General features: G+C 44.6%; 1 protein-coding gene across 1 annotated transcript in view; it reads left to right on the top strand.

The window, feature by feature from the left end:
* Positions 1–27,514, top strand: part of LOC122558121 (1-phosphatidylinositol 4,5-bisphosphate phosphodiesterase delta-3-like) — a 116,868-nt gene extending 89,354 nt beyond the window's left edge. The window contains exons 14-16 of the mRNA XM_087977975.1: positions 19,574–19,709; positions 20,720–20,869; positions 26,637–27,514. Coding sequence (XP_087834101.1) covers positions 19,574–19,709; positions 20,720–20,869; positions 26,637–26,725 — 375 coding nt within the window. The 3' untranslated portion in view covers positions 26,726–27,514. The remainder of the gene's footprint in view (positions 1–19,573; positions 19,710–20,719; positions 20,870–26,636) is intronic.
* Positions 27,515–27,817: the final 303 nt, after the last annotated feature.

The raw sequence follows: 27,817 nt of genomic DNA on the forward strand, positions 1-27,817 counted from the left end.
GTACATTACACTGTCCGACACACTGTATCCAGGATAGTACATTACACTGTCCTACATTCTGTATCCAGGATAGTACGTTACACTGTCCGACACTCTGTATCCAGGATAGTACGTTACACTGTCCGACACTCTGTATCTAGTGTAGCACGTTACACTGTCCGACACTCTGTATCCAGGATAGTACATTACACTGTCCTCCACTCTGTATCTAGTGTAGCACGTTACACTGTCCGACACTCTGTATCCAGGATAGTACATTACACTGTCCTACACTCTGTATCCAGGATAGTACATTTCACTGTCCTACACTCTGTATCCAGGATAGTACATTACACTGTCCTACACTCTGTATCCAGGATAGTACATTACACTGTCCTACACTCTGTATCCAGGATAGTACATTACACTGTCCTACACTCTGTATCCAGGATAGTACTTTACACTGTCCTGCACTCTGTATCCAGGATAGTACATTACACTGTCCTGCACTCTGTATCCAGGATAGTACATTACACTGTCCTGCACTCTGTATCCAGGATAGTACATTACACTGTCCTGCACTCTGTATCCAGGATAGTACATTACACTGTCCTGCACTCTGTATCCAGGATAGTACGTTACACTGTCCGACACTCTGTATCCAGGATAGTACGTTACACTGTCCGACACTCTGTATCTAGTGTAGCACGTTACACTGTCCGACACTCTGTATCCAGGATAGTACATTACACTGTCCTACACTCTGTATCCAGGATAGTACATTACACTGTCCTACACTCTGTATCCAGGATAGTACATTACACTGTCCTACACTCTGTATCCAGGATAGTACATTACACTGTCCTACACTCTGTATCCAGGATAGTACTTTACACTGTCCTACACTCTGTATCCAGGATAGTACTTTACACTGTCCTGCACTCTGTATCCAGGATAGTACATTACACTGTCCTGCACTCTGTATCCAGGATAGTACATTACACTGTCCTGCACTCTGTATCCAGGATAGTACATTACACTGTCCTGCACTCTGTATCCAGGATAGTACATTACACTGTCCTGCACTCTGTATCCAGGATAGTACATTACACTGTCCGACACTCTGTATCTACTGTAGCACATTACACTGTCCGACACTCTGTATCCAGGATAGCACATTACACTGTCCTGCACTCTGTATCAAGGATAGTACATTACACTGTCCTACACTCTGTATCCAGGATAGTACGTTACACTGTCCGACACTCTGTATCCAGGATAGTACGTTACACTGTCCGACACTCTGTATCTACTGTAGCACATTACACTGTCCGACACTCTGTATCCAGGATAGTACATTACACTGTCCGACACACACTATCAAGGATAGTACGTTACACTGTCCGACACTCTGTATCCAGGATAGTACGTTACACTGTCCGACACTCTGTATCTACTGTAGCACATTACACTGTCCAACACTCTGTATCCAGGATAGTACATTACACTGTCCTACATTCTGTATCCAGGATAGTACGTTACACTGTCCGACACTCTGTATCTAGTGTAGCACGTTACACTGTCCGACACTCTGTATCCAGGATAGTACATTACACTGTCCTCCACTCTGTATCTAGTGTAGCACGTTACACTGTCCGACACTCTGTATCCAGGATTGTACATTACACTGTCCTACACTCTGTATCTAGTGTGCCACGTTACACTGTCCGACACTCTGTACCTAGTGTAGCACATTACACTGTCCGACACTCTGTATCCAGGATAGTACATTACACTGTCCTGCACTCTGTATCCAGGATAGTACATTACACTGTCCTGCACTCTGTATCCAGGATAGTACATTACACTGTCCTGCACTCTGTATCCAGGATAGTACATTACACTGTCCTGCACTCTGTATCCAGGATTGTACGTTACACTGTCCAACACACACTATCAAGGATAGTACGTTACACTGTCCGACACTCTGTATCCAGGATAGTACGTTACACTGTCCGACACTCTGTATCTAGTGTAGCACGTTACACTGTCCGACACTCTGTATCCAGGATAGTACATTACACTGTCCTCCACTCTGTATCTAGTGTAGCACGTTACACTGTCCGACACTCTGTATCCAGGATAGTACATTACACTGTCCTACACTCTGTATCCAGGATAGTACATTACACTGTCCTACACTCTGTATCCAGGATAGTACATTACACTGTCCGACACTCTGTATCTAGTGTAGCACGTTACACTGTCCGACACTCTGTATCCAGGATAGTACATTACACTGTCCGACACTCTGTATCCAGGATAGTACATTACACTGTCCTACATTCTGTATCCAGGATTGTACGTTACACTGTCCGACACTCTGTATCCAGGATAGTACGTTACACTGTCCGACACATTGTATCCAGGATAGTACGTTACACTGTCCGACACATTGTATCCAGGATAGTACGTTACACTGTCCGACACTCTGTATCCAGGATAGTACGTTACACTGCCCGACACTCTGTATCCAGGATAGTACATTACACTGTCCTGCACTCTGTATCAAGGATAGTACATTACACTGTCCTGCACTCTGTATCAAGGATAGTACATTACACTGTCCGGCACTCTGTATCCAGGATAGTACATTACACTGTCCGACACTCTGTATCTAGTGTAGCACATTACACTGTCCGACACTCTGTATCTAGTGTAGCACATTACACTGTCCTACACTCTGTATCCAGGATAGTACGTTACACTGTCCGACACTCTGTATCCAGGATAGTACATTACACTGTCCTGCACTCTGTATCAAGGATAGTACATTACACTGTCCTGCACTCTGTATCAAGGATAGTACATTACACTGTCCGGCACTCTGTATCCAGGATAGTACATTACACTGTCCGACACTCTGTATCTACTGTAGCACATTACACTGTCCGACACTCTGTATCCAGGATAGTACATTACACTGTCCTGCACTCTGTATCCAGGATAGTACATTACACTGTCCTGCACTCTGTATCAAGGATAGTACATTACACTGTCCTACATTCTGTATCCAGGATTGTACGTTACACTGTCCGACACACACTATCAAGGATAGTACGTTACACTGTCCTACACTCTGTATCCAGGATAGTACATTACACTGTCCGCCACTCTGTATCTAGTGTAGCACGTTACACTGTCCGACACTCTGTATCCAGGATAGTACATTACACTGTCCTACATTCTGTATCCAGGATTGTACGTTACACTGTCCGACACTCTGTATCCAGGATAGTACGTTACACTGTCCGACACATTGTATCCAGGATAGTACGTTACACTGTCCGACACTCTGTATCCAGGATAGTACGTTACACTGTCCGACACTCTGTATCCAGGATAGTACATTACACTGTCCTGCACTCTGTATCCAGGATAGTACATTACACTGTCCTGCACTCTGTATCAAGGATAGTACATTACACTGTCCGGCACTGTATCCAGGATAGTACATTACACTGTCCGACACTCTGTATCTACTGTAGCACATTACACTGTCCGACACTCTGTATCCAGGATAGTACATTACACTGTCCTGCACTCTGTATCAAGGATAGTACATTACACTGTCCTACATTCTGTATCCAGGATTGTACGTTACACTGTCCGACACACACTATCAAGGATAGTACGTTACACTGTCCTACACTCTGTATCCAGGATAGTACATTACACTGTCCGCCACTCTGTATCTAGTGTAGCACGTTACACTGACCGACACTCTGTATCCAGGATAGTACATTACACTGTCCTCCACTCTGTATCTAGTGTAGCACGTTACACTGTCCGACACTCTGTATCCAGGATAGTACATTACACTGTCCTGCACTCTGTATCAAGGATAGTACATTACACTGTCCTACATTCTGTATCCAGGATAGTACATTACACTGTCCTCCACTCTGTATCTAGTGTAGCACGTTACACTGTCCGACACTCGGTATCCAGGATTGTACATTACACTGTCCTACGCTCTGTATGTAGTGTGCCACGTTACACTGTCCGACACTCTGTACCTAATGTAACACATTACACTGTCCGACACTCTGTATCCAGGATAGTACATTACACTGTCCTGCACTCTGTATCCAGGATAGTACATTACACTGTCCTGCACTCTGTATCCAGGATAGTACATTACACTGTCCTGCACTCTGTATCCAGGATAGTACATTACACTGTCCTGCACTCTGTATCCAGGATAGTACATTACACTGTCCTGCACTCTGTATCCAGGATAGTACATTACACTGTCCTGCACTCTGTATCCAGGATAGTACATTACACTGTCCTGCACTCTGTATCCAGGATAGTACATTACACTGTCCTGCACTCTGTATCCAGGATAGTACATTACACTGTCCTGCACTCTGTATCCAGGATAGTACATTACACTGTCCTGCACTCTGTATCCAGGATAGTACATTACACTGTCCTGCACTCTGTATCCAGGATAGTACATTACACTGTCCTGCACTCTGTATCCAGGATAGTACATTACACTGTCCGACACTCTGTATCTAGTGTCGCACATTACACTGTCCGACACTCTGTATCTAGTGTAGCACATTACACTGTCCGACACTCGGTATCCAGGATTGTACATTACACTGTCCTACGCTCTGTATGTAGTGTGCCACGTTACACTGTCCGACACTCTGTATCCGGGATAGTACATTACACTGTCCTGCACTCTGTATCCAGGATAGTACATTACACTGTCCTACATTCTGTATCCAGGATAGTACATTACACTGTCCTCCACTCTGTATCTAGTGTAGCACGTTACACTGTCCGACACTCGGTATCCAGGATTGTACATTACACTGTCCTACGCTCTGTATGTAGTGTGCCACGTTACACTGTCCGACACTCTGTACCTAATGTAACACATTACACTGTCCGACACTCTGTATCCGGGATAGTACATTACACTGTCCGACACTCTGTATCCAGGATAGTACATTACACTGTCCTACATTCTGTATCCAGGATAGTACATTACACTGTCCTCCACTCTGTATCTAGTGTAGCACGTTACACTGTCCGACACTCGGTATCCAGGATTGTACATTACACTGTCCTACGCTCTGTATGTAGTGTGCCACGTTACACTGTCCGACACTCTGTACCTAATGTAACACATTACACTGTCCGACACTCTGTATCCAGGATAGTACATTACACTGTCCGACACTCTGTATCCAGGATAGTACATTACACTGTCCTGCACTCTGTATCCAGGATAGTACATTACACTGTCCTGCACTCTGTATCCAGGATAGTACATTACACTGTCCTGCACTCTGTATCCAGGATAGTACATTACACTGTCCTGCACTCTGTATCCAGGATAGTACATTACACTGTCCTGCACTCTGTATCCAGGATAGTACATTACACTGTCCTGCACTCTGTATCCAGGATAGTACATTACACTGTCCTGCACTCTGTATCCAGGATAGTACATTACACTGTCCTGCACTCTGTATCCAGGATAGTACATTACACTGTCCTGCACTCTGTATCCAGGATAGTACATTACACTGTCCTGCACTCTGTATCCAGGATAGTACATTACACTGTCCTCCACTCTGTATCTAGTGTAGCACGTTACACTGTCCGACACTCGGTATCCAGGATTGTACATTACACTGTCCTACGCTCTGTATGTAGTGTGCCACGTTACACTGTCCGACACTCTGTACCTAATGTAACACATTACACTGTCCGACACTCTGTATCCAGGATAGTACATTACACTGTCCTGCACTCTGTATCCAGGATAGTACATTACACTGTCCTGCACTCTGTATCCAGGATAGTACATTACACTGTCCTGCACTCTGTATCCAGGATAGTACATTACACTGTCCTGCACTCTGTATCCAGGATAGTACATTACACTGTCCTGCACTCTGTATCCAGGATAGTACATTACACTGTCCTGCACTCTGTATCCAGGATAGTACATTACACTGTCCTGCACTCTGTATCCAGGATAGTACATTACACTGTCCTGCACTCTGTATCCAGGATAGTACATTACACTGTCCTGCACTCTGTATCCAGGATAGTACATTACACTGTCCTGCACTCTGTATCCAGGATAGTACGTTACACTGCCCGACACTCTGTATCCAGGATAGTACGTTACACTGCCCGACACTCTGTATCCAGGATAGTACGTTACACTGCCCGACACTCTGTATCCAGGATAGTACGTTACACTGTCCGACACTCTGTATCCAGGATAGTACGTTACACTGCCCGACACTCTGTATCCAGGATAGTACATTACACTGTCCTGCACTCTGTATCCAGGATAGTACATTACACTGTCCGACACTCTGTATCTAGTGTCGCACATTACACTGTCCGACACTCTGTATCCAGGATAGTACATTACACTGTCCGACACTCTGTATCTAGTGTAGCACATTACACTGTCCGACACTCTGTACCTAGTGTAGTACATTACACTGTCCGACACTCTGTATCCGGGATAGTACATTACACTGTCCTGCACTCTGTATCCAGGATAGTACGTTACACTGTCCGACACTCTGTATCCAGGATAGTACGTTACACTGTCCTACATTCTGTATCTAGGATTGTACGTTACACTGTCCTACATTCTGTATCCAGGATTGTACGTTACACTGTCCGACACTCTATATCCAGGATAGTACGTTACACTGTCCGACACTCTGTATCCAGGATAGTACGTTACACTGTCCGACACTCTGTATCCAGGATAGTACATTACACTGTCCTGCACTCTGTATCAAGGATAGTACATTACACTGTCCTGCACTCTGTATCAAGGATAGTACGTTACACTGTCCGACACTCTGTATCCAGGATAGTACGTTACACTGTCCGACACTATGTATCTACTGTAGCACATTACACTGTCCGACACTCTGTATCCAGGATAGTACATTACACTGTCCTCCACTCTGTATCTAGTGTAGCACGTTACACTGTCCGACACTCTGTATCCAGGATAGTACATTACACTGTCCTACACTCTGTATCCAGGATAGTACATTACACTGTCCTGCACTCTGTATCCAGGATAGTACATTACACTGTCCGACACTCTGTATCTAGTGTAGCACGTTACACTGTCCGACACTCTGTATCCAGGATAGTACATTACACTGTCCGACACTCTGTATCCAGGATAGTACATTACACTGTCCTACATTCTGTATCCAGGATTGTACGTTACACTGTCCGACACTCTGTATCCAGGATAGTACATTACACTGTCCTGCACTCTGTATCCAGGATAGTACATTACACTGTCCTGCACTCTGTATCCAGGATAGTACATTACACTGTCCTGCACTCTGTATCCAGGATAGTACATTACACTGTCCTGCACTCTGTATCCAGGATAGTACGTTACACTGTCCTGCACTCTGTATCCAGGATTGTACGTTACACTGTCCAACACACACTATCAAGGATAGTACGTTACACTGTCCGACACTCTGTATCCAGGATAGTACGTTACACTGTCCGACACTCTGTATCTAGTGTAGCACGTTACACTGTCCGACACTCTGTATCCAGGATAGTACATTACACTGTCCTCCACTCTGTATCTAGTGTAGCACGTTACACTGTCCGACACTCTGTATCCAGGATAGTACATTACACTGTCCTACACTCTGTATCCAGGATAGTACATTACACTGTCCTACACTCTGTATCCAGGATAGTACATTACACTGTCCGACACTCTGTATCTAGTGTAGCACGTTACACTGTCCGACACTCTGTATCCAGGATAGTACATTACACTGTCCGACACTCTGTATCCAGGATAGTACATTACACTGTCCTACATTCTGTATCCAGGATTGTACGTTACACTGTCCGACACTCTGTATCCAGGATAGTACGTTACACTGTCCGACACATTGTATCCAGGATAGTACGTTACACTGTCCGACACTCTGTATCCAGGATAGTACATTACACTGTCCTCCACTCTGTATCTAGTGTAGCACGTTACACTGTCCGACACTCTGTATCCAGGATAGTACATTACACTGTCCTACACTCTGTATCCAGGATAGTACATTACACTGTCCTACACTCTGTATCCAGGATAGTACATTACACTGTCCGACACTCTGTATCTAGTGTAGCACGTTACACTGTCCGACACTCTGTATCCAGGATAGTACATTACACTGTCCGACACTCTGTATCCAGGATAGTACATTACACTGTCCTACATTCTGTATCCAGGATTGTACGTTACACTGTCCGACACTCTGTATCCAGGATAGTACGTTACACTGTCCGACACATTGTATCCAGGATAGTACGTTACACTGTCCGACACATTGTATCCAGGATAGTACGTTACACTGTCCGACACTCTGTATCCAGGATAGTACGTTACACTGCCCGACACTCTGTATCCAGGATAGTACATTACACTGTCCTGCACTCTGTATCCAGGATAGTACATTACACTGTCCTACATTCTGTATCCAGGATTGTACGTTACACTGTCCGACACTCTATATCCAGGATAGTACGTTACACTGTCCGACACACTGTATCCAGGATAGTACGTTACACTGTCCGACACTCTGTATCCAGGATAGTACGTTACACTGTCCGACACTCTGTATCCAGGATAGTACATTACACTGTCCTGCACTCTGTATCAAGGATAGTACATTACACTGTCCTGCACTCTGTATCAAGGATAGTACATTACACTGTCCGGCACTCTGTATCCAGGATAGTACATTACACTGTCCGACACTCTGTATCTACTGTAGCACATTACACTGTCCGACACTCTGTATCCAGGATAGTACATTACACTGTCCTCCACTCTGTATCTAGTGTAGCACGTTACACTGTCCGACACTCTGTATCCAGGATTGTACATTACACTGTCCTACACTCTGTATCTAGTGTGCCACGTTACACTGTCCGACACTCTGTACCTAGTGTAGCACATTACACTGTCCTGCACTCTGTATCCAGGATAGTACATTACACTGTCCTGCACTCTGTATCCAGGATAGTACATTACACTGTCCTGCACTCTGTATCCAGGATAGTACATTACACTGTCCTGCACTCTGTATCCAGGATAGTACATTACACTGTCCTGCACTCTGTATCCAGGATAGTACATTACACTGTCCTGCACTCTGTATCCAGGATAGTACATTACACTGTCCTGCACTCTGTATCCAGGATAGTACATTACACTGTCCTGCACTCTGTATCCAGGATTGTACGTTACACTGTCCAACACACACTATCAAGGATAGTACGTTACACTGTCCGACACTCTGTATCCAGGATAGTACGTTACACAGTCCGACACTCTGTATCTAGTGTAGCACGTTACACTGTCCGACACTCTGTATCCAGGATAGTACATTACACTGTCCTCCACTCTGTATCTAGTGTAGCACGTTACACTGTCCGACACTCTGTATCCAGGATAGTACATTACACTGTCCTACACTCTGTATCCAGGATAGTACATTACACTGTCCTACACTCTGTATCCAGGATAGTACATTACACTGTCCGACACTCTGTATCTAGTGTAGCACGTTACACTGTCCGACACTCTGTATCCAGGATAGTACATTACACTGTCCGACACTCTGTATCCAGGATAGTACATTACACTGTCCTACATTCTGTATCCAGGATTGTACGTTACACTGTCCTACATTCTGTATCCAGGATTGTACGTTACACTGTCCGACACTCTGTATCCAGGATAGTACGTTACACTGTCCGACACTCTGTATCCAGGATAGTACGTTACACTGTCCGACACTCTGTATCCAGGATAGTACATTACACTGTCCTCCACTCTGTATCTAGTGTAGCACGTTACACTGTCCGACACTCTGTATCCAGGATAGTACATTACACTGTCCTACACTCTGTATCCAGGATAGTACATTACACTGTCCTACACTCTGTATCCAGGATAGTACATTACACTGTCCTACACTCTGTATCCAGGATAGTACATTACACTGTCCGACACTCTGTATCTAGTGTAGCACGTTACACTGTCCGACACTCTGTATCCAGGATAGTACATTACACTGTCCGACACTCTGTATCCAGGATAGTACATTACACTGTCCTACATTCTGTATCCAGGATTGTACGTTACACTGTCCGACACTCTGTATCCAGGATAGTACGTTACACTGTCCGACACATTGTATCCAGGATAGTACGTTACACTGTCCGACACATTGTATCCAGGATAGTACGTTACACTGCCCGACACTCTGTATCCAGGATAGTACGTTACACTGCCCGACACTCTGTATCCAGGATAGTACATTACACTGTCCTGCACTCTGTATCCAGGATAGTACATTACACTGTCCTACATTCTGTATCCAGGATTGTACGTTACACTGTCCGACACTCTATATCCAGGATAGTACGTTACACTGTCCGACACTCTGTATCCAGGATAGTACGTTACACTGTCCGACACTCTGTATCCAGGATAGTACATTACACTGTCCTGCACTCTGTATCAAGGATAGTACATTACACTGTCCTGCACTCTGTATCAAGGATAGTACATTACACTGTCCGGCACTCTGTATCCAGGATAGTACATTACACTGTCCGACACTCTGTATCTACTGTAGCACATTACACTGTCCGACACTCTGTATCCAGGATAGTACATTACACTGTCCTGCACTCTGTATCAAGGATAGTACATTACACTGTCCTACATTCTGTATCCAGGATTGTACGTTACACTGTCCGACACACACTATCAAGGATAGTACGTTACACTGTCCTACACTCTGTATCCAGGATAGTACATTACACTGTCCGCCACTCTGTATCTAGTGTAGCACGTTACACTGTCCGACACTCTGTATCCAGGATAGTACATTACACTGTCCTACATTCTGTATCCAGGATTGTACGTTACACTGTCCGACACTCTGTATCCAGGATAGTACGTTACACTGTCCGACACATTGTATCCAGGATAGTACGTTACACTGTCCGACACTCTGTATCCAGGATAGTACGTTACACTGTCCGACACTCTGTATCCAGGATAGTACGTTACACTGTCCGACACTCTGTATCCAGGATAGTACATTACACTGTCCTGCACTCTGTATCAAGGATAGTACATTACACTGTCCTGCACTCTGTATCAAGGATAGTACATTACACTGTCCGGCACTGTATCCAGGATAGTACATTACACTGTCCGACACTCTGTATCTACTGTAGCACATTACACTGTCCGACACTCTGTATCCAGGATAGTACATTACACTGTCCTGCACTCTGTATCAAGGATAGTACATTACACTGTCCTACATTCTGTATCCAGGATTGTACGTTACACTGTCCGACACACACTATCAAGGATAGTACGTTACACTGTCCTACACTCTGTATCCAGGATAGTACATTACACTGTCCGCCACTCTGTATCTAGTGTAGCACGTTACACTGACCGACACTCTGTATCCAGGATAGTACATTACACTGTCCTCCACTCTGTATCTAGTGTAGCACGTTACACTGTCCGACACTCTGTATCCAGGATAGTACATTACACTGTCCTGCACTCTTTATCAAGGATAGTACATTACACTGTCCTACATTCTGTATCCAGGATAGTACATTACACTGTCCTCCACTCTGTATCTAGTGTAGCACGTTACACTGTCCGACACTCGGTATCCAGGATTGTACATTACACTGTCCTACGCTCTGTATGTAGTGTGCCACGTTACACTGTCCGACACTCTGTACCTAGTGTAACACATTACACTGTCCGACACTCTGTATCCAGGATAGTACATTACACTGTCCTGCACTCTGTATCCAGGATAGTACATTACACTGTCCTGCACTCTGTATCCAGGATAGTACATTACACTGTCCTGCACTCTGTATCCAGGATAGTACATTACACTGTCCTGCACTCTGTATCCAGGATAGTACATTACACTGTCCTGCACTCTGTATCCAGGATAGTACATTACACTGTCCTGCACTCTGTATCCAGGATAGTACATTACACTGTCCTGCACTCTGTATCCAGGATAGTACATTACACTGTCCTGCACTCTGTATCCAGGATAGTACATTACACTGTCCTGCACTCTGTATCCAGGATAGTACATTACACTGTCCTGCACTCTGTATCCAGGATAGTACATTACACTGTCCGACACTCTGTATCTAGTGTCGCACATTACACTGTCCGACACTCTGTATCTAGTGTCGCACATTACACTGTCCGACACTCTGTACCTAGTGTAGCACATTACACTGTCCTGCACTCTGTATCCAGGATAGTACGTTACACTGTCCGACACTCTGTATCCAGGATAGTACGTTACACTGTCCTGCACTCTGTATCAAGGATAGTACATTACACTGTCCGGCACTCTGTATCCAGGATAGTACATTACACTGTCCGACACTCTGTATCAAGTGTAGCACATTACACTGTCCTGCACTCTGTATCCAGGATAGTACATTACACTGTCCTACATTCTGTATCCAGGATAGTACGTTACACTGTCCGACACACTGTATCCAGGATAGTACGTTACACTGTCCGACACTCTGTATCCAGGATAGTACGTTACACTGCCCGACACTCTGTATCCAGGATAGTACGTTACACTGCCCGACACTCTGTATCCAGGATAGTACGTTACACTGCCCGACACTCTGTATCCAGGATAGTACGTTACACTGTCCGACACTCTGTATCCAGGATAGTACGTTACACTGCCCGACACTCTGTATCCAGGATAGTACATTACACTGTCCTGCACTCTGTATCCAGGATAGTACATTACACTGTCCGACACTCTGTATCTAGTGTCGCACATTACACTGTCCGACACTCTGTATCCAGGATAGCACATTACACTGTCCGACACTCTGTACCTAGTGTAGTACATTACACTGTCCGACACTCTGTATCCGGGATAGTACATTACACTGTCCTGCACTCTGTATCCAGGATAGTACGTTACACTGTCCGACACTCTGTATCCAGGATAGTACGTTACACTGTCCTACATTCTGTATCCAGGATTGTACGTTACACTGTCCGACACTCTATATCCAGGATAGTACGTTACACTGTCCGACACTCTGTATCCAGGATAGTACGTTACACTGTCCGACACTCTGTATCCAGGATAGTACATTACACTGTCCTGCACTCTGTATCAAGGATAGTACATTACACTGTCCTGCACTCTGTATCAAGGATAGTACATTACACTGTCCGGCACTCTGTATCCAGGATAGTACATTACACTGTCCGACACTCTGTATCCAGGATAGTACATTACACTGTCCTGCACTCTGTATCAAGGATAGTACATTACACTGTCCTACATTCTGTATCCAGGATTGTACGTTACACTGTCCGACACACACTATCAAGGATAGTACGTTACACTGTCCTACACTCTGTATCCAGGATAGTACATTACACTGTCCGACACTCTGTATCAAGTGTAGCACGTTACACTGTCCGACACTCTGTATCCAGGATAGTACATTACACTGTCCGACACTCTGTATCAAGTGTAGCACATTACACTGTCCGACACTCTGTATCCAGGATAGTACATTACACTGTCCTACATTCTGTATCCAGGATAGTACGTTACACTGTCCGACACACTGTATCCAGGATAGTACGTTACACTGTCCGACACTCTGTATCCAGGATAGTACGTTACACTGTCCGACACTCTGTATCCAGGATAGTACGTTACACTGCCCGACACTCTGTATCCAGGATAGTACGTTACACTGTCCTACATTCTGTATCCAGGATTGTACGTTACACTGTCCTACATTCTGTATCCAGGATTGTATGTTACACTGCCCGACACTCTGTATGCAGGATAGTACATTACACTGTCCGACACTCTGTATCTAGTGTAGCACATTACACTGTCCGACACTCTGTACCTAGTGTAGTACATTACACTGTCCGACACTCTGTATCCGGGATAGTACATTACACTGTCCTGCACTCTGTATCCAGGATAGTACGTTACACTGTCCGACACTCTGTATCCAGGATAGTACGTTACACTGTCCTACATTCTGTATCCAGGATTGTACGTTACACTGTCCTACATTCTGTATCCAGGATTGTACGTTACACTGCCCGACACTCTGTATGCAGGATAGTACATTACACTGTCCGACACTCTGTATCTAGTGTAGCACGTTACACTGTCCGACACTCTGTATCCAGGATAGTACATTACACTGTCCGACACTCTGTATCAAGTGTAGCACATTACACTGTCCGACACTCTGTATCCAGGATAGTACGTTACACTGTCCGACACTCTGTATCCAGGATAGTACGTTACACTGCCCGACACTCTGTATCCAGGATAGTACGTTACACTGTCCGACACACTGTATCCAGGATAGTACTTTACACTGTCCGACACTCTGTATCCAGGATAGTACGTTACACTGTCCGACACTCTGTATCCAGGATAGTACGTTACACTGTCCGACACTCTGTATCTAGTGTAGCACGTTACACTGTCCGACACTCTGTATCCAGGATTGTACATTACACTGTCCTACACTCTGTATCCAGGATAGTACATTACACTGTCCTACACTCTGTATTCAGGATAGGTCATTACACTGTCCGACACTCTGTATCCAGGATAGTACATTACACTGTCCGACACTCTGTATCTAGTGTAGCACGTTACACTGTCCGACACTCTGTATCCAGGATAGTACATTACACTGTCCGACACTCTGTATCTAGTATAGTACATTACACTGTCCGACACTCTGTATCCAGGATAGTACATTACACTGTCCTACACTCTGTATCCAGGATAGTACGTTACACTGTCCTACACTCTGTATCTAGTGTCGCACATTACACTGTCCGACACTCTGTATCCAGGATAGTACATTACACTGTCCGACACTCTGTATCTAGTGTAGCACGTTACACTGTCTGACACTCTGTACCTAGTGTGCCACATTACACGGTCCTAAACTCTGTATCCAGGATAGTACATTACACTGTCCTACACTCTGTATCTAGTGTCGCACATTACACTGTCCGACACTCTGTATCCAGGATAGTCCATTACACTGTCTGACATTCTGTATCGAGTGTACCACATTACACTGCCCGACACTGTGTATCCAGGATCGTACATTACACTGTCCGACACTCTGTATCCAGGATCGTACATTACACTGTCCGACACTCTGTATCCAGGATAGTACGTTACACTGTCCGACACTCTGTATCCAGGATAGTACGTTACACTGTCTGACACTCTGTATCCAGGATAGTACGTTACACTGTCCGACACTCTGTATCCAGGATAGTACGTTACACTGTCCGACACTCTGTATCCAGGATAGTACGTTACACTGTCCGACACTCTGTATCCAGGATAGTACGTTACACTGTCCGACACTCTGTATCCAGGATAGTACGTTACACTGTCCGACACTCTGTATCCAGGATAGTACGTTACACTGTCCGACACTCTGTATCCAGGATAGTACGTTACACTGTCCGACACTCTGTATCCAGGATAGTACGTTACACTGTCCGGCACTCTGTATCCAGGATAGTACGTTACACTGTCCGGCACTCTGTATCCAGGATAGTACGTTACACTGTCCGACACTCTGTATCTAGTGTAGCACAATACACTGTCCGACACTCTGTATCTAGTGTAGCACAATACACTGTCCTACACTCTGTATCCAGGATAGTCCATTACACTGTCTGACATTCTGTATCGAGTGTACCACATTACACTGCCCGACACTGTGTATCCAGGATCGTACATTACACTGTCCTACACTCTGTATCCAGGATAGTACATTACACTGTCTGACACTCTGTATCTAGTGTAGCACAATACACTGTCCTACACTCTGTATCCAGGATAGTCCATTACACTGTCTGACATTCTGTATCGAGTGTACCACATTACACTGCCCGACACTGTGTATCCAGGATCGTACATTACACTGTCCTACACTCTGTATCCAGGATAGTACATTACACTGTCCGACACTCTGTATCTAGTGTAGCACAATACACTGTCCGACACTCTGTATCCAGGATAGTACATTACACTGTCCGACACTTTGTATCTAGTGTAGCACATTACACTGTCCTACACTCTGTATCCAGGATAGTACATTACACTGTCCTACACTCTGTATTTCAGTATTATTCCTGTAGGCAATTATCCAAGAAATTAGACCAACTCCCTTTTCTGTCACTGAAACTCATCCTTCTCTTTTTTAGTGTTTTCACGGGATGAGGGCATCGCTGGCTCGGCCAGCATTTATTGCCTATCCCTAATTGCCTAGAGGGCAGTTAAGAGTCGACCACATTGCTATGGGTCTGGAGTTACATGTAGACCAGACTAGGTCAGGATAGCAGATTACTTCTCTAAAAGGCATCTGTGAACGAGATAGGTCTTTCCAACAATCAACAATGGATTCATGGTCATCATTAGACTCATATGTCCACCTTTACTGAGTTCAAATTATACTGTCTTCTGTGGTGGGATTTGAACCCAGGTGCCCAGAACGTTACCTGGGTCTGTGGACTGATTGTCTAGAAATAATACCACTAGGCCATTGCCTCCCCATTGCTGTTGAGTAACATCATCTTACCCCATGCACCACCAACCCCCTTGCATTTATAATCCAGTTTTAAAGTTGTCAGACCCTATCTTTTACAAAGGGATTTGACTCCCTCTATAACCTGTTACCCTGCAATGCCAGGGTATAGAGGACAGACTGTACAGAGGACAGTAGATTTTCCTCCCTAAAGGGCATTGGTGAACCAAGTCAGTTTTTCTGATAGTCAGCAATGTCTTTGTGTTATCCTTAGACTCTTAATTCCAGATTTTTATAGCATTCAAATTATACTATTTATCTTGGTGGGATTTGAACCTGGATCCCCAGGCAATTACCTAAGTTAACGATCTAGCCATAACCCAGTCGGCCACAGCCTCCCATTTATTCCCTGCCACATGTTACATTATGGCAATCGAATCTTGTGTGAAAGAAACTGTTCCTTACAGGAACAGTACTCCTGGGGCATTGAAATCCAGATGTTTTTTAATCTATCTATTCAATGATATTGTTACACCTCTGTCCCAGGTGGGATTTGAACCTGGGCCCCCCTCAATCAAACGTTGGGACGCTACCACTGTGACACAAAGCCCAAAGTAATGCTGAACAGCTGATGAAGATACTGATTGCTGGTCATGATCCTGAATTTGGCAGGAAGCTGCTGCCTTCTCTGACCATCCACTGGTAAAACAGCGAGAGTGTATAAGATACGAGACTGTGCCCACCAAAACTCCTCCCAAAGACAGCACAAACAATGTGAGAGGTCGGGCACAAGGTTGGTGCACTGATTTTAATGAGGTCAGCTGGGGGACCTCATAGAATAGGAGTTCCCTGATTGGGGCTGTTAACCTGGCCCAATCGGGGAGCCCTGGCTGACAGAGATAAACAGGGGTGTCAGATGTTCTGATCACTCTGAGAGCTGAATCAGTGTCAAGGTCTCTCCATGTGTAAATACAGGGGGACTTGATGACGGGATAGTGGCCTCTGTGAAACCATTTCAGATGGGGTCGATTATTTTTTGCAATGTCAATTATTACCTCATTTATATTAAAAGGGAGATTACTCCTATGTTTTGCTATTATAGACTGTACTTTTTGTAACAACTTGGTATTATTGAATACATATTTTGGGAGTAGCTTATAGCTAGTTAGATCATATTCTGTGTGTTGCAGTGCTGGTGACTTACAGCATATTTACATACGCCTCAATCACACATCCTCTATACTGTTATTGCTAAAAGCCCCCTCCCTACAAAACATACCAACCCAGACCCTCGACTCTACAACCCCATTCTGATATTGCTTACCTGTGGGCTGGATTTCATCACCATCCAGGGCCTTCAGTGGCTATCTTTCCTCCAGCCAATACTGCTGTCCCTGTGGCTCTGCTCTGCAAATGAGCTGCCAACCTCTCATTAGTCCTGAGACTGGAATGATCTGCTGCTGATCTCTGATTGACTTGTAGTTTTTACGGAGAATTTCGTAAAATCCCTACAGTGTAGGAACAGGTCATTTGGCCCAACAAGTCCACACCAACCCTCCAAAGAGCAACCCACCCAGCCCCATTTCCCTATTACTCTACATTTCCCTCTGACTGATGCACCTAACCTACATATCCCTGCACATTAGGTGTCCAAACCACCTAAGCTGCACATCTTTCGATTGTGAGAGGAAACCAGAGCACCTAGAGGAAACCCACGCAGACACGGGGAGAATGTGTAAACTCCACATAGACAGTCGCCCAGGGCTGGAATCAAACCCAGGTCCCTGGCTCTGTGAGGCAACAGTGCTAAACCACTGAGTCACAGTGCTGCCCTTTAGGTTTGGTGGGTCTTCCCCAAAGTAGGTAACGCAGGTCTATCATTGGCACTCCAGCTGGTCGGTAAAAGTCCTGACATCTCCACAAGATTCCATCCTTTGACCTCCCACAACCTTGTCTACGTATTCCTCTATCCTCCTTGCATCTGTATTTTGCTGCCTGGCCTGCTGCACTTTTCCAGCACCACACTTTTCAACTCTGTATCTGACAGCCAGCCCGTTTATGTACGCTCAGCCTATTGCCTGCTTCCAGCCTTGCCCTCATAGTCACCCTGCACAAATGGTGCCCTTTGCACCACAACGTACAGAGCCCCCCCCCCTTACAGAAAATCAGAACAGGAAAAATTTGCAGCAGGATCCTAAATCAAGACCAATTTTTTGAACTTTCCCATTCAACTTACCCCAAACCCACGACCTCCATCCTGGGAAACTTCTTGCCTCTTACAGCATCTTCCCACCTCCAAGAATCATTCCATGTACAAACTCTGTCATCCCAGAAAAAGCTCCGGCTTCCAGCCTTTTCTCCTGCTTCCTTCCTTCAGGCCGCCTTCCAGCTTACTCGTAAAGTTCTTAAAAGGACCATATCCTTGATCCTAAAGGTGAAGATTATGAAAGGGCCATCCACTTACTGTGGGCTCAGATCCTCAATCACCCAATAAACAGCAGCATTCTTCGTTCTGAAAGGTTTCGGCTGGCCCTTTAACAAAGCCTTGCTTTCAATTACCACGTCCTGATGAACCTACTCTGCAAACATATCAATGCTGTCTTTCTCATTCTTTCTCCAACAGCCTTTCCTGTCTCTGATCTTTTATGTTTCTTTCTTATTCTCTCTTATTATTCTTCTTTCTTATTTTCTGTCTCACATTCTCATTCATCTCTCCAGTACCTGCAGCAAGTTTCGGTCTCGCTCTCTTGCTCCACCATACTCTCAGGTTCCTACCTCTGGTGAACGACGTAAGGTTGTCAAGCCCCATGTTCTCACACTGAGGTCTCTTTTTCAGATTATTACAGCCCAGCAGCTCCCCAAAGTCAATAAGGATAAAAAGAATTCCATCGTGGATCCCCTGGTGCGTGTGGAGGTACACGGAGTTCCTGAAGACACCAGCACCCAAAAGACCCGCCATATTGAAAATAACGGTAAGCTGTTGATGGCAGTTATGCTGTCAATGGTGTGTCTGAGTATCTCAGTACTGTTGTTACTACTGCCTGTTCCGTACTGAATTACTGCACTTGGGTATCTGATGGTGTTTTATACAGTTATACAGCACAGAAACCGACCCTTCGGTCCAACCAGTCCATGCTGACTATAATCCCTAACTAAACTAGTCTCACCTGCCTACACCTGGCCCATATCCCTCCAAACCTTCCCCCTTCATGTATCCATCCAAATGTCTTAAACGTTGTAATTGAATTCTCATTCATCATTTCCTCAGGAAGTTCATTCTAGTCTCAAACCACCTTCTGCGGAAAAAAGATTGCCTCGTATCTTTGTTAAATCTCTCTGTTCTCACCTTAGAAATTGTCTTGAAATCCCCCATCTTGGGAAAAGACAACTCCCATCAATGCTTTCTATTCCCCTCATTATCTTATAAACTTCTATCAGGTCACCTCTCAACCTCCCATGCTCCAGTGAAAAAAATCCCAGCCTATCCAGCCTTTCTTTATAACTCCATACCCGGCAATCTCTTCTGAACCCTTTCCAGCTTGATAATATCCTTCCTATAACTGGGCGACCAGAACAGGACACAGTATTCCAGAAGAGGCCTCACCAATGTCCTGTACAACCTCAACATTAAGTATTGTATTGACACAGTGGAAATAAATTGTGCACCTCAACTCAGTTAGTGATTTGGCCGTGAGCAGCCCAGTTTGATCCTTGCTGTGTTCCTCCAGCATTAAACATGGCTGAAGTGCCCACCGCTGTGTGGGAAATCCAGGGGGATACAGTCAGGATTCCCTCCTGGATTGTGATGAATAGTTAGATCCACAGGAGGGACAGTGTTGTGAGAGGGTTTTTTTTCTGTTCTGCTTTAACTTTCAGCATAAACAGGCAAGTTCCCTTGTAATTTCACTGCCCTTTTTGATTTTAAATGTGAGGGTAACTGCTGACAGGTTCACAGTGTCTCTCTGTTTTTACTGGATTGCAGGATTTAATCCGGTCTGGAATGAAGTGCTCCAATTTACCATCATTGTTCCCGAGCTCGCTCTCATCCGACTTGTTGTTGAAGATTATGACACAGCCTCCAGCAATGACTTCATTGGACAGTTTACGCTTCCATTCACCAGTATGAAAGAAGGTAAGCATTTATTTTACCCCCTCAAACTGCCCTTTGTCCCCCCACAGTGCTTTCTCCCCCTGACATTGTACCCTCCCCCTTCCCTTTGATACTGCCTCTCTCTCCTAGCATTATCCCTCTGTCCAACAATGTCCCTGTCTACCCACTGACACTGGTCCTAATGGTGCCAATACTTTGATCTCCAGGACACATATTTATTTTTGAAGAAAAGTAAAGCAGCAACCACTAAAACAGCAAAAAGGAGAGGAATAAAACTCGAGGCTTTGTCTGGCATCAAAGTGCAGCACGGTGGCTGATTCCCGCCTCGGGCGACTGTCTGTGTGAAGTTTGTGCATTCTCCCCATGTCTGCATGGGTTTCCTCCCACAATCCAAAGATGTGCAGGTCCAGTGAATTGGCCATGCTAAATTGCCCATAGTGTTAGGTGCATTAGTCAGGGGTAAAATATAGGATAGGGGAATGGGTCTGGGTGGGTTACTCGTTGGAGGGTCAGTGTGGACTTGTTGGGCTGAAGGGCCTGTTTCCACCCTGTAGAGAATCTAATCTATTCTTAAAAAAAAAGTCCTTTCTCTTATTAGCAATTTTAAAAAGACAAGAGAGCTGCATAATAAGGATAGAAAGCAGATGTTTGAACATGGATTGAGATTCCAGTAACTTTGTCAGAATTTCAGATTTTCAAAGATGAAATGAATCTTAACTTAGAGTCATGGAGATGTACAACATGGAAACAGACCCTTCGGTCCAACCCACAGTGTGTCAAGTCTCTTGTGGCTTTGGGTAATGAAGGATTAATGAGAATAAAATCATTAGATATTTCTCGTGATGACAGTAGAAATCCTGACAAAACTTTCTAAGGTTTAAAAGATCGTCTTACAATCTGTGTCAACTTCATGATACTCATGCAGCAACCAGATGATGTTACTGACCAACTTGTGGTTAGATGTTGATACAAAGGGACATCCTTTCAGTGAGGTTGAATTGACTGAAAGCTTGAGGGAACTGGTCATTGTTATTTCCACATCTATCAGGTCATTCTGAAAGGCACTTCTGGACAAGTAAGGACAAGCCAGGGAACTACAGACCGGTGAGCCTGACCTCAGTGGTGGGCAATTTGTTGGAGGGAATGCTAAATGACAGGATGTACATGTATTTGGAAAGGCAAGGACTGATTAGGGATAGTCAACATGGCTTTATGTGTGGGAAATCATGTCTCACAAATTTGATTGAGTTTTTTGAGGAAGTAACAAAGGATTGATGAGGGCAGAGCGGTAGATGTGATCTATATGGACTTCAGTAAGGCATTTGACAAGGTTCCCAATGGGAAACTAGTTAGCAAGGTTAGATCTCATGGAATACAGGGAGAACTAGCCATTTGGATACAGAACTGACTCAAAGGTAGAAGACAGAGGGTGGTGGTGGAGGGTTGTTTTTCAGACTGGAGGCCTGTGACCAGTGGAGTGCCACAAGGATCGGTGCTGGGCCCTCTACTTTTCGCCATTTACATAAATGATTTGGATGTGAGCATAAGAGGTACAATTAGTAAGTTTGCAGGTGACACCGAAATTGGAGGTGTAGCGGACAGCGAAGAGGGTTACCTCAGATTACAACAGGATCTTGATCAGATGGGCCAATGGGCTGAGAAGTGGCAGATGGAGCTTAATTTAGATAAATACAAGGTGCTCCATTTTAGGAAAGCAAATCTTAGCAGGACGTATACACTTAATGGTAAGTTCCTAGGGAGTGTTGCTGGACAAAGAGACCTTAGAGTGCAGGTTCACAGCTCCTTGAAAGTGGAGTCGCAGGTAGATAGGATAGTGAAGAAGGCGTTTGGTGTGCTTTCTTTTATTGGTCAGAGTACTGAGTACAGGAGTTGGGAGGACATGTTGCGGCTGTACAGGACATTGGTTAGACCACTGTTGGAATATTGTGTGCAATTCTGGTCTCCTTCCTATCGGAAAGATGTTGCGAAACTTGAAGGAGTTCAGAAAAGATTTACAAAGATGTTGCCAGGGTTGGAGGATTTGATTTGAGCTATAGGGAAAGGGAGAGTTGCGTCGGAGGCTGAGGGGTGACCTTATAGAGGTTTACAAAATTATGAGGGGCATGGATAGGGTAAATAGACAAAGTCTTTTCCCTGGGGTCAGGGTGTCCAGAACTAGAGGGCATAAGTTTACGGTGAGAGGGGAAAGATATATAAAAGAGACCTAAGGGGAAACTTATTCATGCAGAGGGTGGTACGTGTATGGAATGAGCTGCCAGAGGAAGTGGTGGAGGCTGGTACAATTGCAACATTTAAAAAGAATCTGGATGGGTATATGAATAGGAAGGGTTTGGAGGGATACGGGCCGCGTGCTGGCAGGTGGGACTAGATTGGGTTGGGATATCTGTTTGATGTGGACGAGTTGTACCGAAGGGTCTGTTTCTGTGCTGTACATCTCTATGACTCTAATATATTATCGATGTACATCTAGAAGATATCTAAAGATTGTAATCTACAACTTTGTTACTCCCAAACAGTCTGTGCACCCAACCACTAGTATAGCCACCGTCAGGATCAGTAAAACATCTCTGATTGTTTCATGATTGGTGGCTAGTTTTGTCCAAGAGCATGCAGCATTTTGTGACCTTTGCAAGCTATGTTCACCAAGAGGACGTTGGGTTAAGATGTGTAAGAAAATCAATTTCTCAGGGAAGCTCCAAGAAAGGGCCAATGAGGAACAGCGTCAAGATGTTTCCAAGCTTCCATCCATGCCAAATAAACCCATCGAGGAATTCCAAGTGGTGTCTGCACTGTCACAGCTTACAGACCCCAGTCAGACAGTCCATGTTTTAACGTGACACACCGAATGAATACTGTCAGGAAAGTTGCAGCTTCTACCTCCATCCATGTGGTTTACATCTGATGGAATCGACAAGGTGCCCAAGTGCCAGGATTGACACCAGTAGCAGTGCAAGTATCACTCCTTCATGCATCTTATATGAGGTATACTCAGGAAACTCGCACTGTGGCATAGTCCACACACAATAAGCTAATGGTTTTGCAATTGCCCTGACATCCCATGCCTTGGCATTATCCAGAGTAAAAGGTCAATACATCTCCTTGGGATGGACAGTTGAAATCGTTTATACTGTCAATACAGCACGACGTCCGTGCAAAGATCTGAGCATGCGATAGGCCAATGTATCATCATGATCCACAAACTAATAAATACAGGCGTTCTATTATAATGCAAATTGGTTGTAATGTGATTGATGAATAGGGGATACAGTTTCTAAAGTGTGAACTTTTAAAATATGTGTTGGCTAGAACATGATTGCATCGCCAACATTTTAAGTGCTACTTCTCTTATGCAATTTTTATATAGTTCAGCGTCACACAAGAACGTAACCATTGCATCATAGAAAAATTATCTATACATCAAATACAACACCAAAGGTTCCAGACCACCATACTGAGTGTATCCATCACCTCTACCTCTACCTCTACCTCTACCTCTACCCAAACTGGTTTGTGCATTGTTTCCATACAGAACACACCCAAACTGAAATATCAGTACCAGAAGGTTCAGCACCATACTGATTGGTGCAGCTCCAGCTCTTGTGTTTTGAAGAAAGATGTTGTCCTGTTCAGATCCAAGGTAATTGCACATCATACAAAAGGGATGGCCATACAACTTTCCTCACCTGGAAGTGCCTAATCCCAAGTTGTCAGGCTCCAAGTATTTTTCCAAACTCAATGTCAAGAATGAGTATTGGTCCATAGCGGCTCGGTAACCAACACCTTTTTGTAGGTCCTTCTCCACAGGTTCCCATTTGAATTATCTGATAGCCCCGATATATCCGGGCAAGATGTGGATTGTATCATTGAGAATCTGTTAGGTTGTCTCAGTGTCATAGGTGACATCACAGTCCTTGGAAACCTTGAACACACCCAACCCCTCCATCAGCTCATCATAGCAGCAAGCAAACGACGTATGTTTCCCAACAGTTTGAATTTAAGTTTTGGCTCATGTTGAGTTGATACTTTTTATTAATCTACTCATTAAACATTATTAGGCCTAATCGTATAAATAGAAAGGCTACAGAAGATACCCACACCACAGGACAAAGGTGATTTTATGATGGTGTCTCTGTTTCTTCAACTTTCCAATCCCAGTACATTCCTAAGACTTCGAAGATTTGCCTCTTTGAGATTTAAAGATACAGCATCCAGGTAGCGGGGAGATCACTTAGTCTCTCAAAAATGCTTTATCAGCCAGCGAATGTATCTTTTAAAGTTATGGTCCTCCAAACTGACAATGTTGGAATTGGAAGCATCCCAGAAAGGCCTCTGAGCTTGTATGTCACACAGGATGATAAGCCTTACCCTCCTGGCAGCACAGGTGTACTACTCCAACACATAAAGGGAAACTCTCACACTCCAATACAACGCTCCAGACACTCCTGTTTCAGTGAACATTTCATTGTTAATACTGACTAAAAGGTGTTGGAAACGATTTGTTGGAAACTTCTCCAGTGCACCTCCATGACTACGCATCTACCTGTGAAGATCCTGGGTTAAGATTTTAGAAATATAATTCAAACCAGGCTCACTGACTCCTTTTCCTCCTGTTCTTGACTGCCTTCCACATCCTGTTGAGATAATAATATTCAGACACTTGATATATTCTTGGAACAAAGGGAGAAAATGCTACAACAGCATAATCAATGAGTTTGCAGCCAGCTATCCCAACTCTGAACCAGGACAAAGCATCAGAATTTGAGACCTTCATATATGAATATGTTGGTTTATGGAAAGTTTCTAGTGTTTGTCCAGCACAGATCAGATAGCTTTCGGATTGTGAGAGGAAATCTGCACAGACGCTGGGAGAATGTGCAAACTCCACACAGACAGCTGCTTGAGGCTGGAATCGAACCTGGGTCCGTGTGAGGCAGCTGTGCTAACCACTGAGCCACCATGCTGCTCATAGTCTTCTCTCTCTTTTGGGCTATATCCTCACTTATCAATTACTCCTTCAACCCCCCACCCCCCCCCCCCCCCCCACCCCACCCCCACCCCCCCCCACCCCAAACCCTATCTTGTGCACATAAAGTGACATTTTCCGAGCTCGCAACAGTTCTGAGAAAGGGTCACAGGACATGACCTCTGATTAACTCTGATTTCTCTTCACAGATGCTGCCAGACCTGTGAGGTTTTCCACTAATAAATAGTAATCTAAATAAGCGTAGTCCTCAGACTATAGAAGTCTGAGATGTCATATTACTGCACACAGTTGGTTGTTAATAAACTTCCTGATAGCTGTCCAATAAGAGCCTGAGTTTGTGTGGCCTATTACATGGGCTAACATATAGAAAACCACATCATTTCATACTCTACCCTGCTTAGTCCACTACACCCTAGTGATGCCCAGCCTTGGGGGGGAAAGCACTGAGATTGTCAGAATGCTAGAACAAAACATTTTCTACAACAGTGCAGCACAAACTAGCAGGAATGCCTCCACCCCCGCTTTCTGTGTCTGTGTAGGTCTACATCAGGATCTTGGAGGCCAATTTCCCATTCTGAGAGACTCCTGCCCACAGTGGGGAGTTGGGCGATTGGTTACATCCAGCTGAGGTGCTGCTGATGCTGTGCAAAGTTACCTCTAAGATTATTAAATACAGAAAGTCAATGGGTTATGTGGATAGGGCTCAGGGGATAGCTGGGCACTGTCAGTGCTCCCCTGCAATTTGTAGCCCATTTTAACTTGTTTTTCTGTTTGTACCCACAGGTTATCGCCACATCCACCTGTTGTCCAAAGACTCTGCCTCTCTGTCACCAGCCACTCTCTTTGTCCGGATCAGGATTAAGAGTTTATAGTGTGGAGCGAGCAACCCTCTCACAGTCCGCCTGTGTGGCATGAACTCTTACTGTGACCCACTCTGCCCCTCCTTGCCCAGTGCCAACCACAGCGAGTCCAGGGGAGAACACACATGACGATTGGAGACTGGAATTAAAGTGAAATTGTTGCCTTTGTGTTAATGGGCCCTGTGTACAGAAATACTCTAGTGGTTTTTTAAAAGGTTAACATGACAGAGTTAATGTCTTAAATTAGGTGTATATTAGTAGATTAGAATAACGAGTGGTAGATTAGAATGATGGGTACTGTATTTTTATAAAATAATTTTTACATCATTGATGCAGAGCTGGAAAACTCTCTCTTGGTTCGCAACAATCATATTTTTGTCTTTATTCAGGAATTGGAAACTCAATCTTTCTACAACATCTTTTGTATAATCACTACTTGTACTGTAGCCTCCAAAGTGTCAATTATGATTCTGGTAAATTCAGCCTCTTCCCTCGTGAATCCTTTGGAACGTGTAGTGCCCTGAACTGCTTAGTGATTCCAGGTGTGGTCCAAGCAGGGCTCTGTATAACCTTCAAACCCCTTGTGTTCCCATTCTCTAGATTTAAAGGCCAGCATTCCATTAGCCTTTTTGATCAATTCTGTTCCTGTTGGTGACATTTTCCAGATCAATGCAGAAGGACCTCAAAATCGCCGTGGGCTTCCACTGTTTCTAGTCTTCTGTCATTTACAAAGTCAAATTTAGGAGTCAGCAGTGTAGCTTAAGAACATAGAACATAGAACAATACAGCACAGAACAGGCCCTTCGGCCCACGATGTTGTGGGCCGAAGGGCCTGTTTTCAAACAATGCAAGACATGGTGGATCATTTGGCATCCCCCATCAGTAGAAACAGGAGCAGGAGGAGGCCATTCAGCCCTTTGAGCCTGCTCTGCCATTCATCATGATCATGGCTGATCATCCAACTCAGTAGCCTAATCCTGCTTTCTCCCATAACCTCTGAACCCATTCGCTCCAAGTGCAGTCTCTAGCTGCCTCTTGAATACATTCAATGTTTTGGCATCAACTCCTTCCTGTGGTAATGAGTTCTACAGGCTCACCCCTCTT

Source organism: Chiloscyllium plagiosum, unplaced genomic scaffold (assembly GCF_037043375.1).
Source record: "Chiloscyllium plagiosum isolate Xiang-an unplaced genomic scaffold, Cpla_swu_hap1 HiC_scaffold_32, whole genome shotgun sequence".
NCBI classification, from domain to species: domain Eukaryota; kingdom Metazoa; phylum Chordata; class Chondrichthyes; order Orectolobiformes; family Hemiscylliidae; genus Chiloscyllium; species Chiloscyllium plagiosum.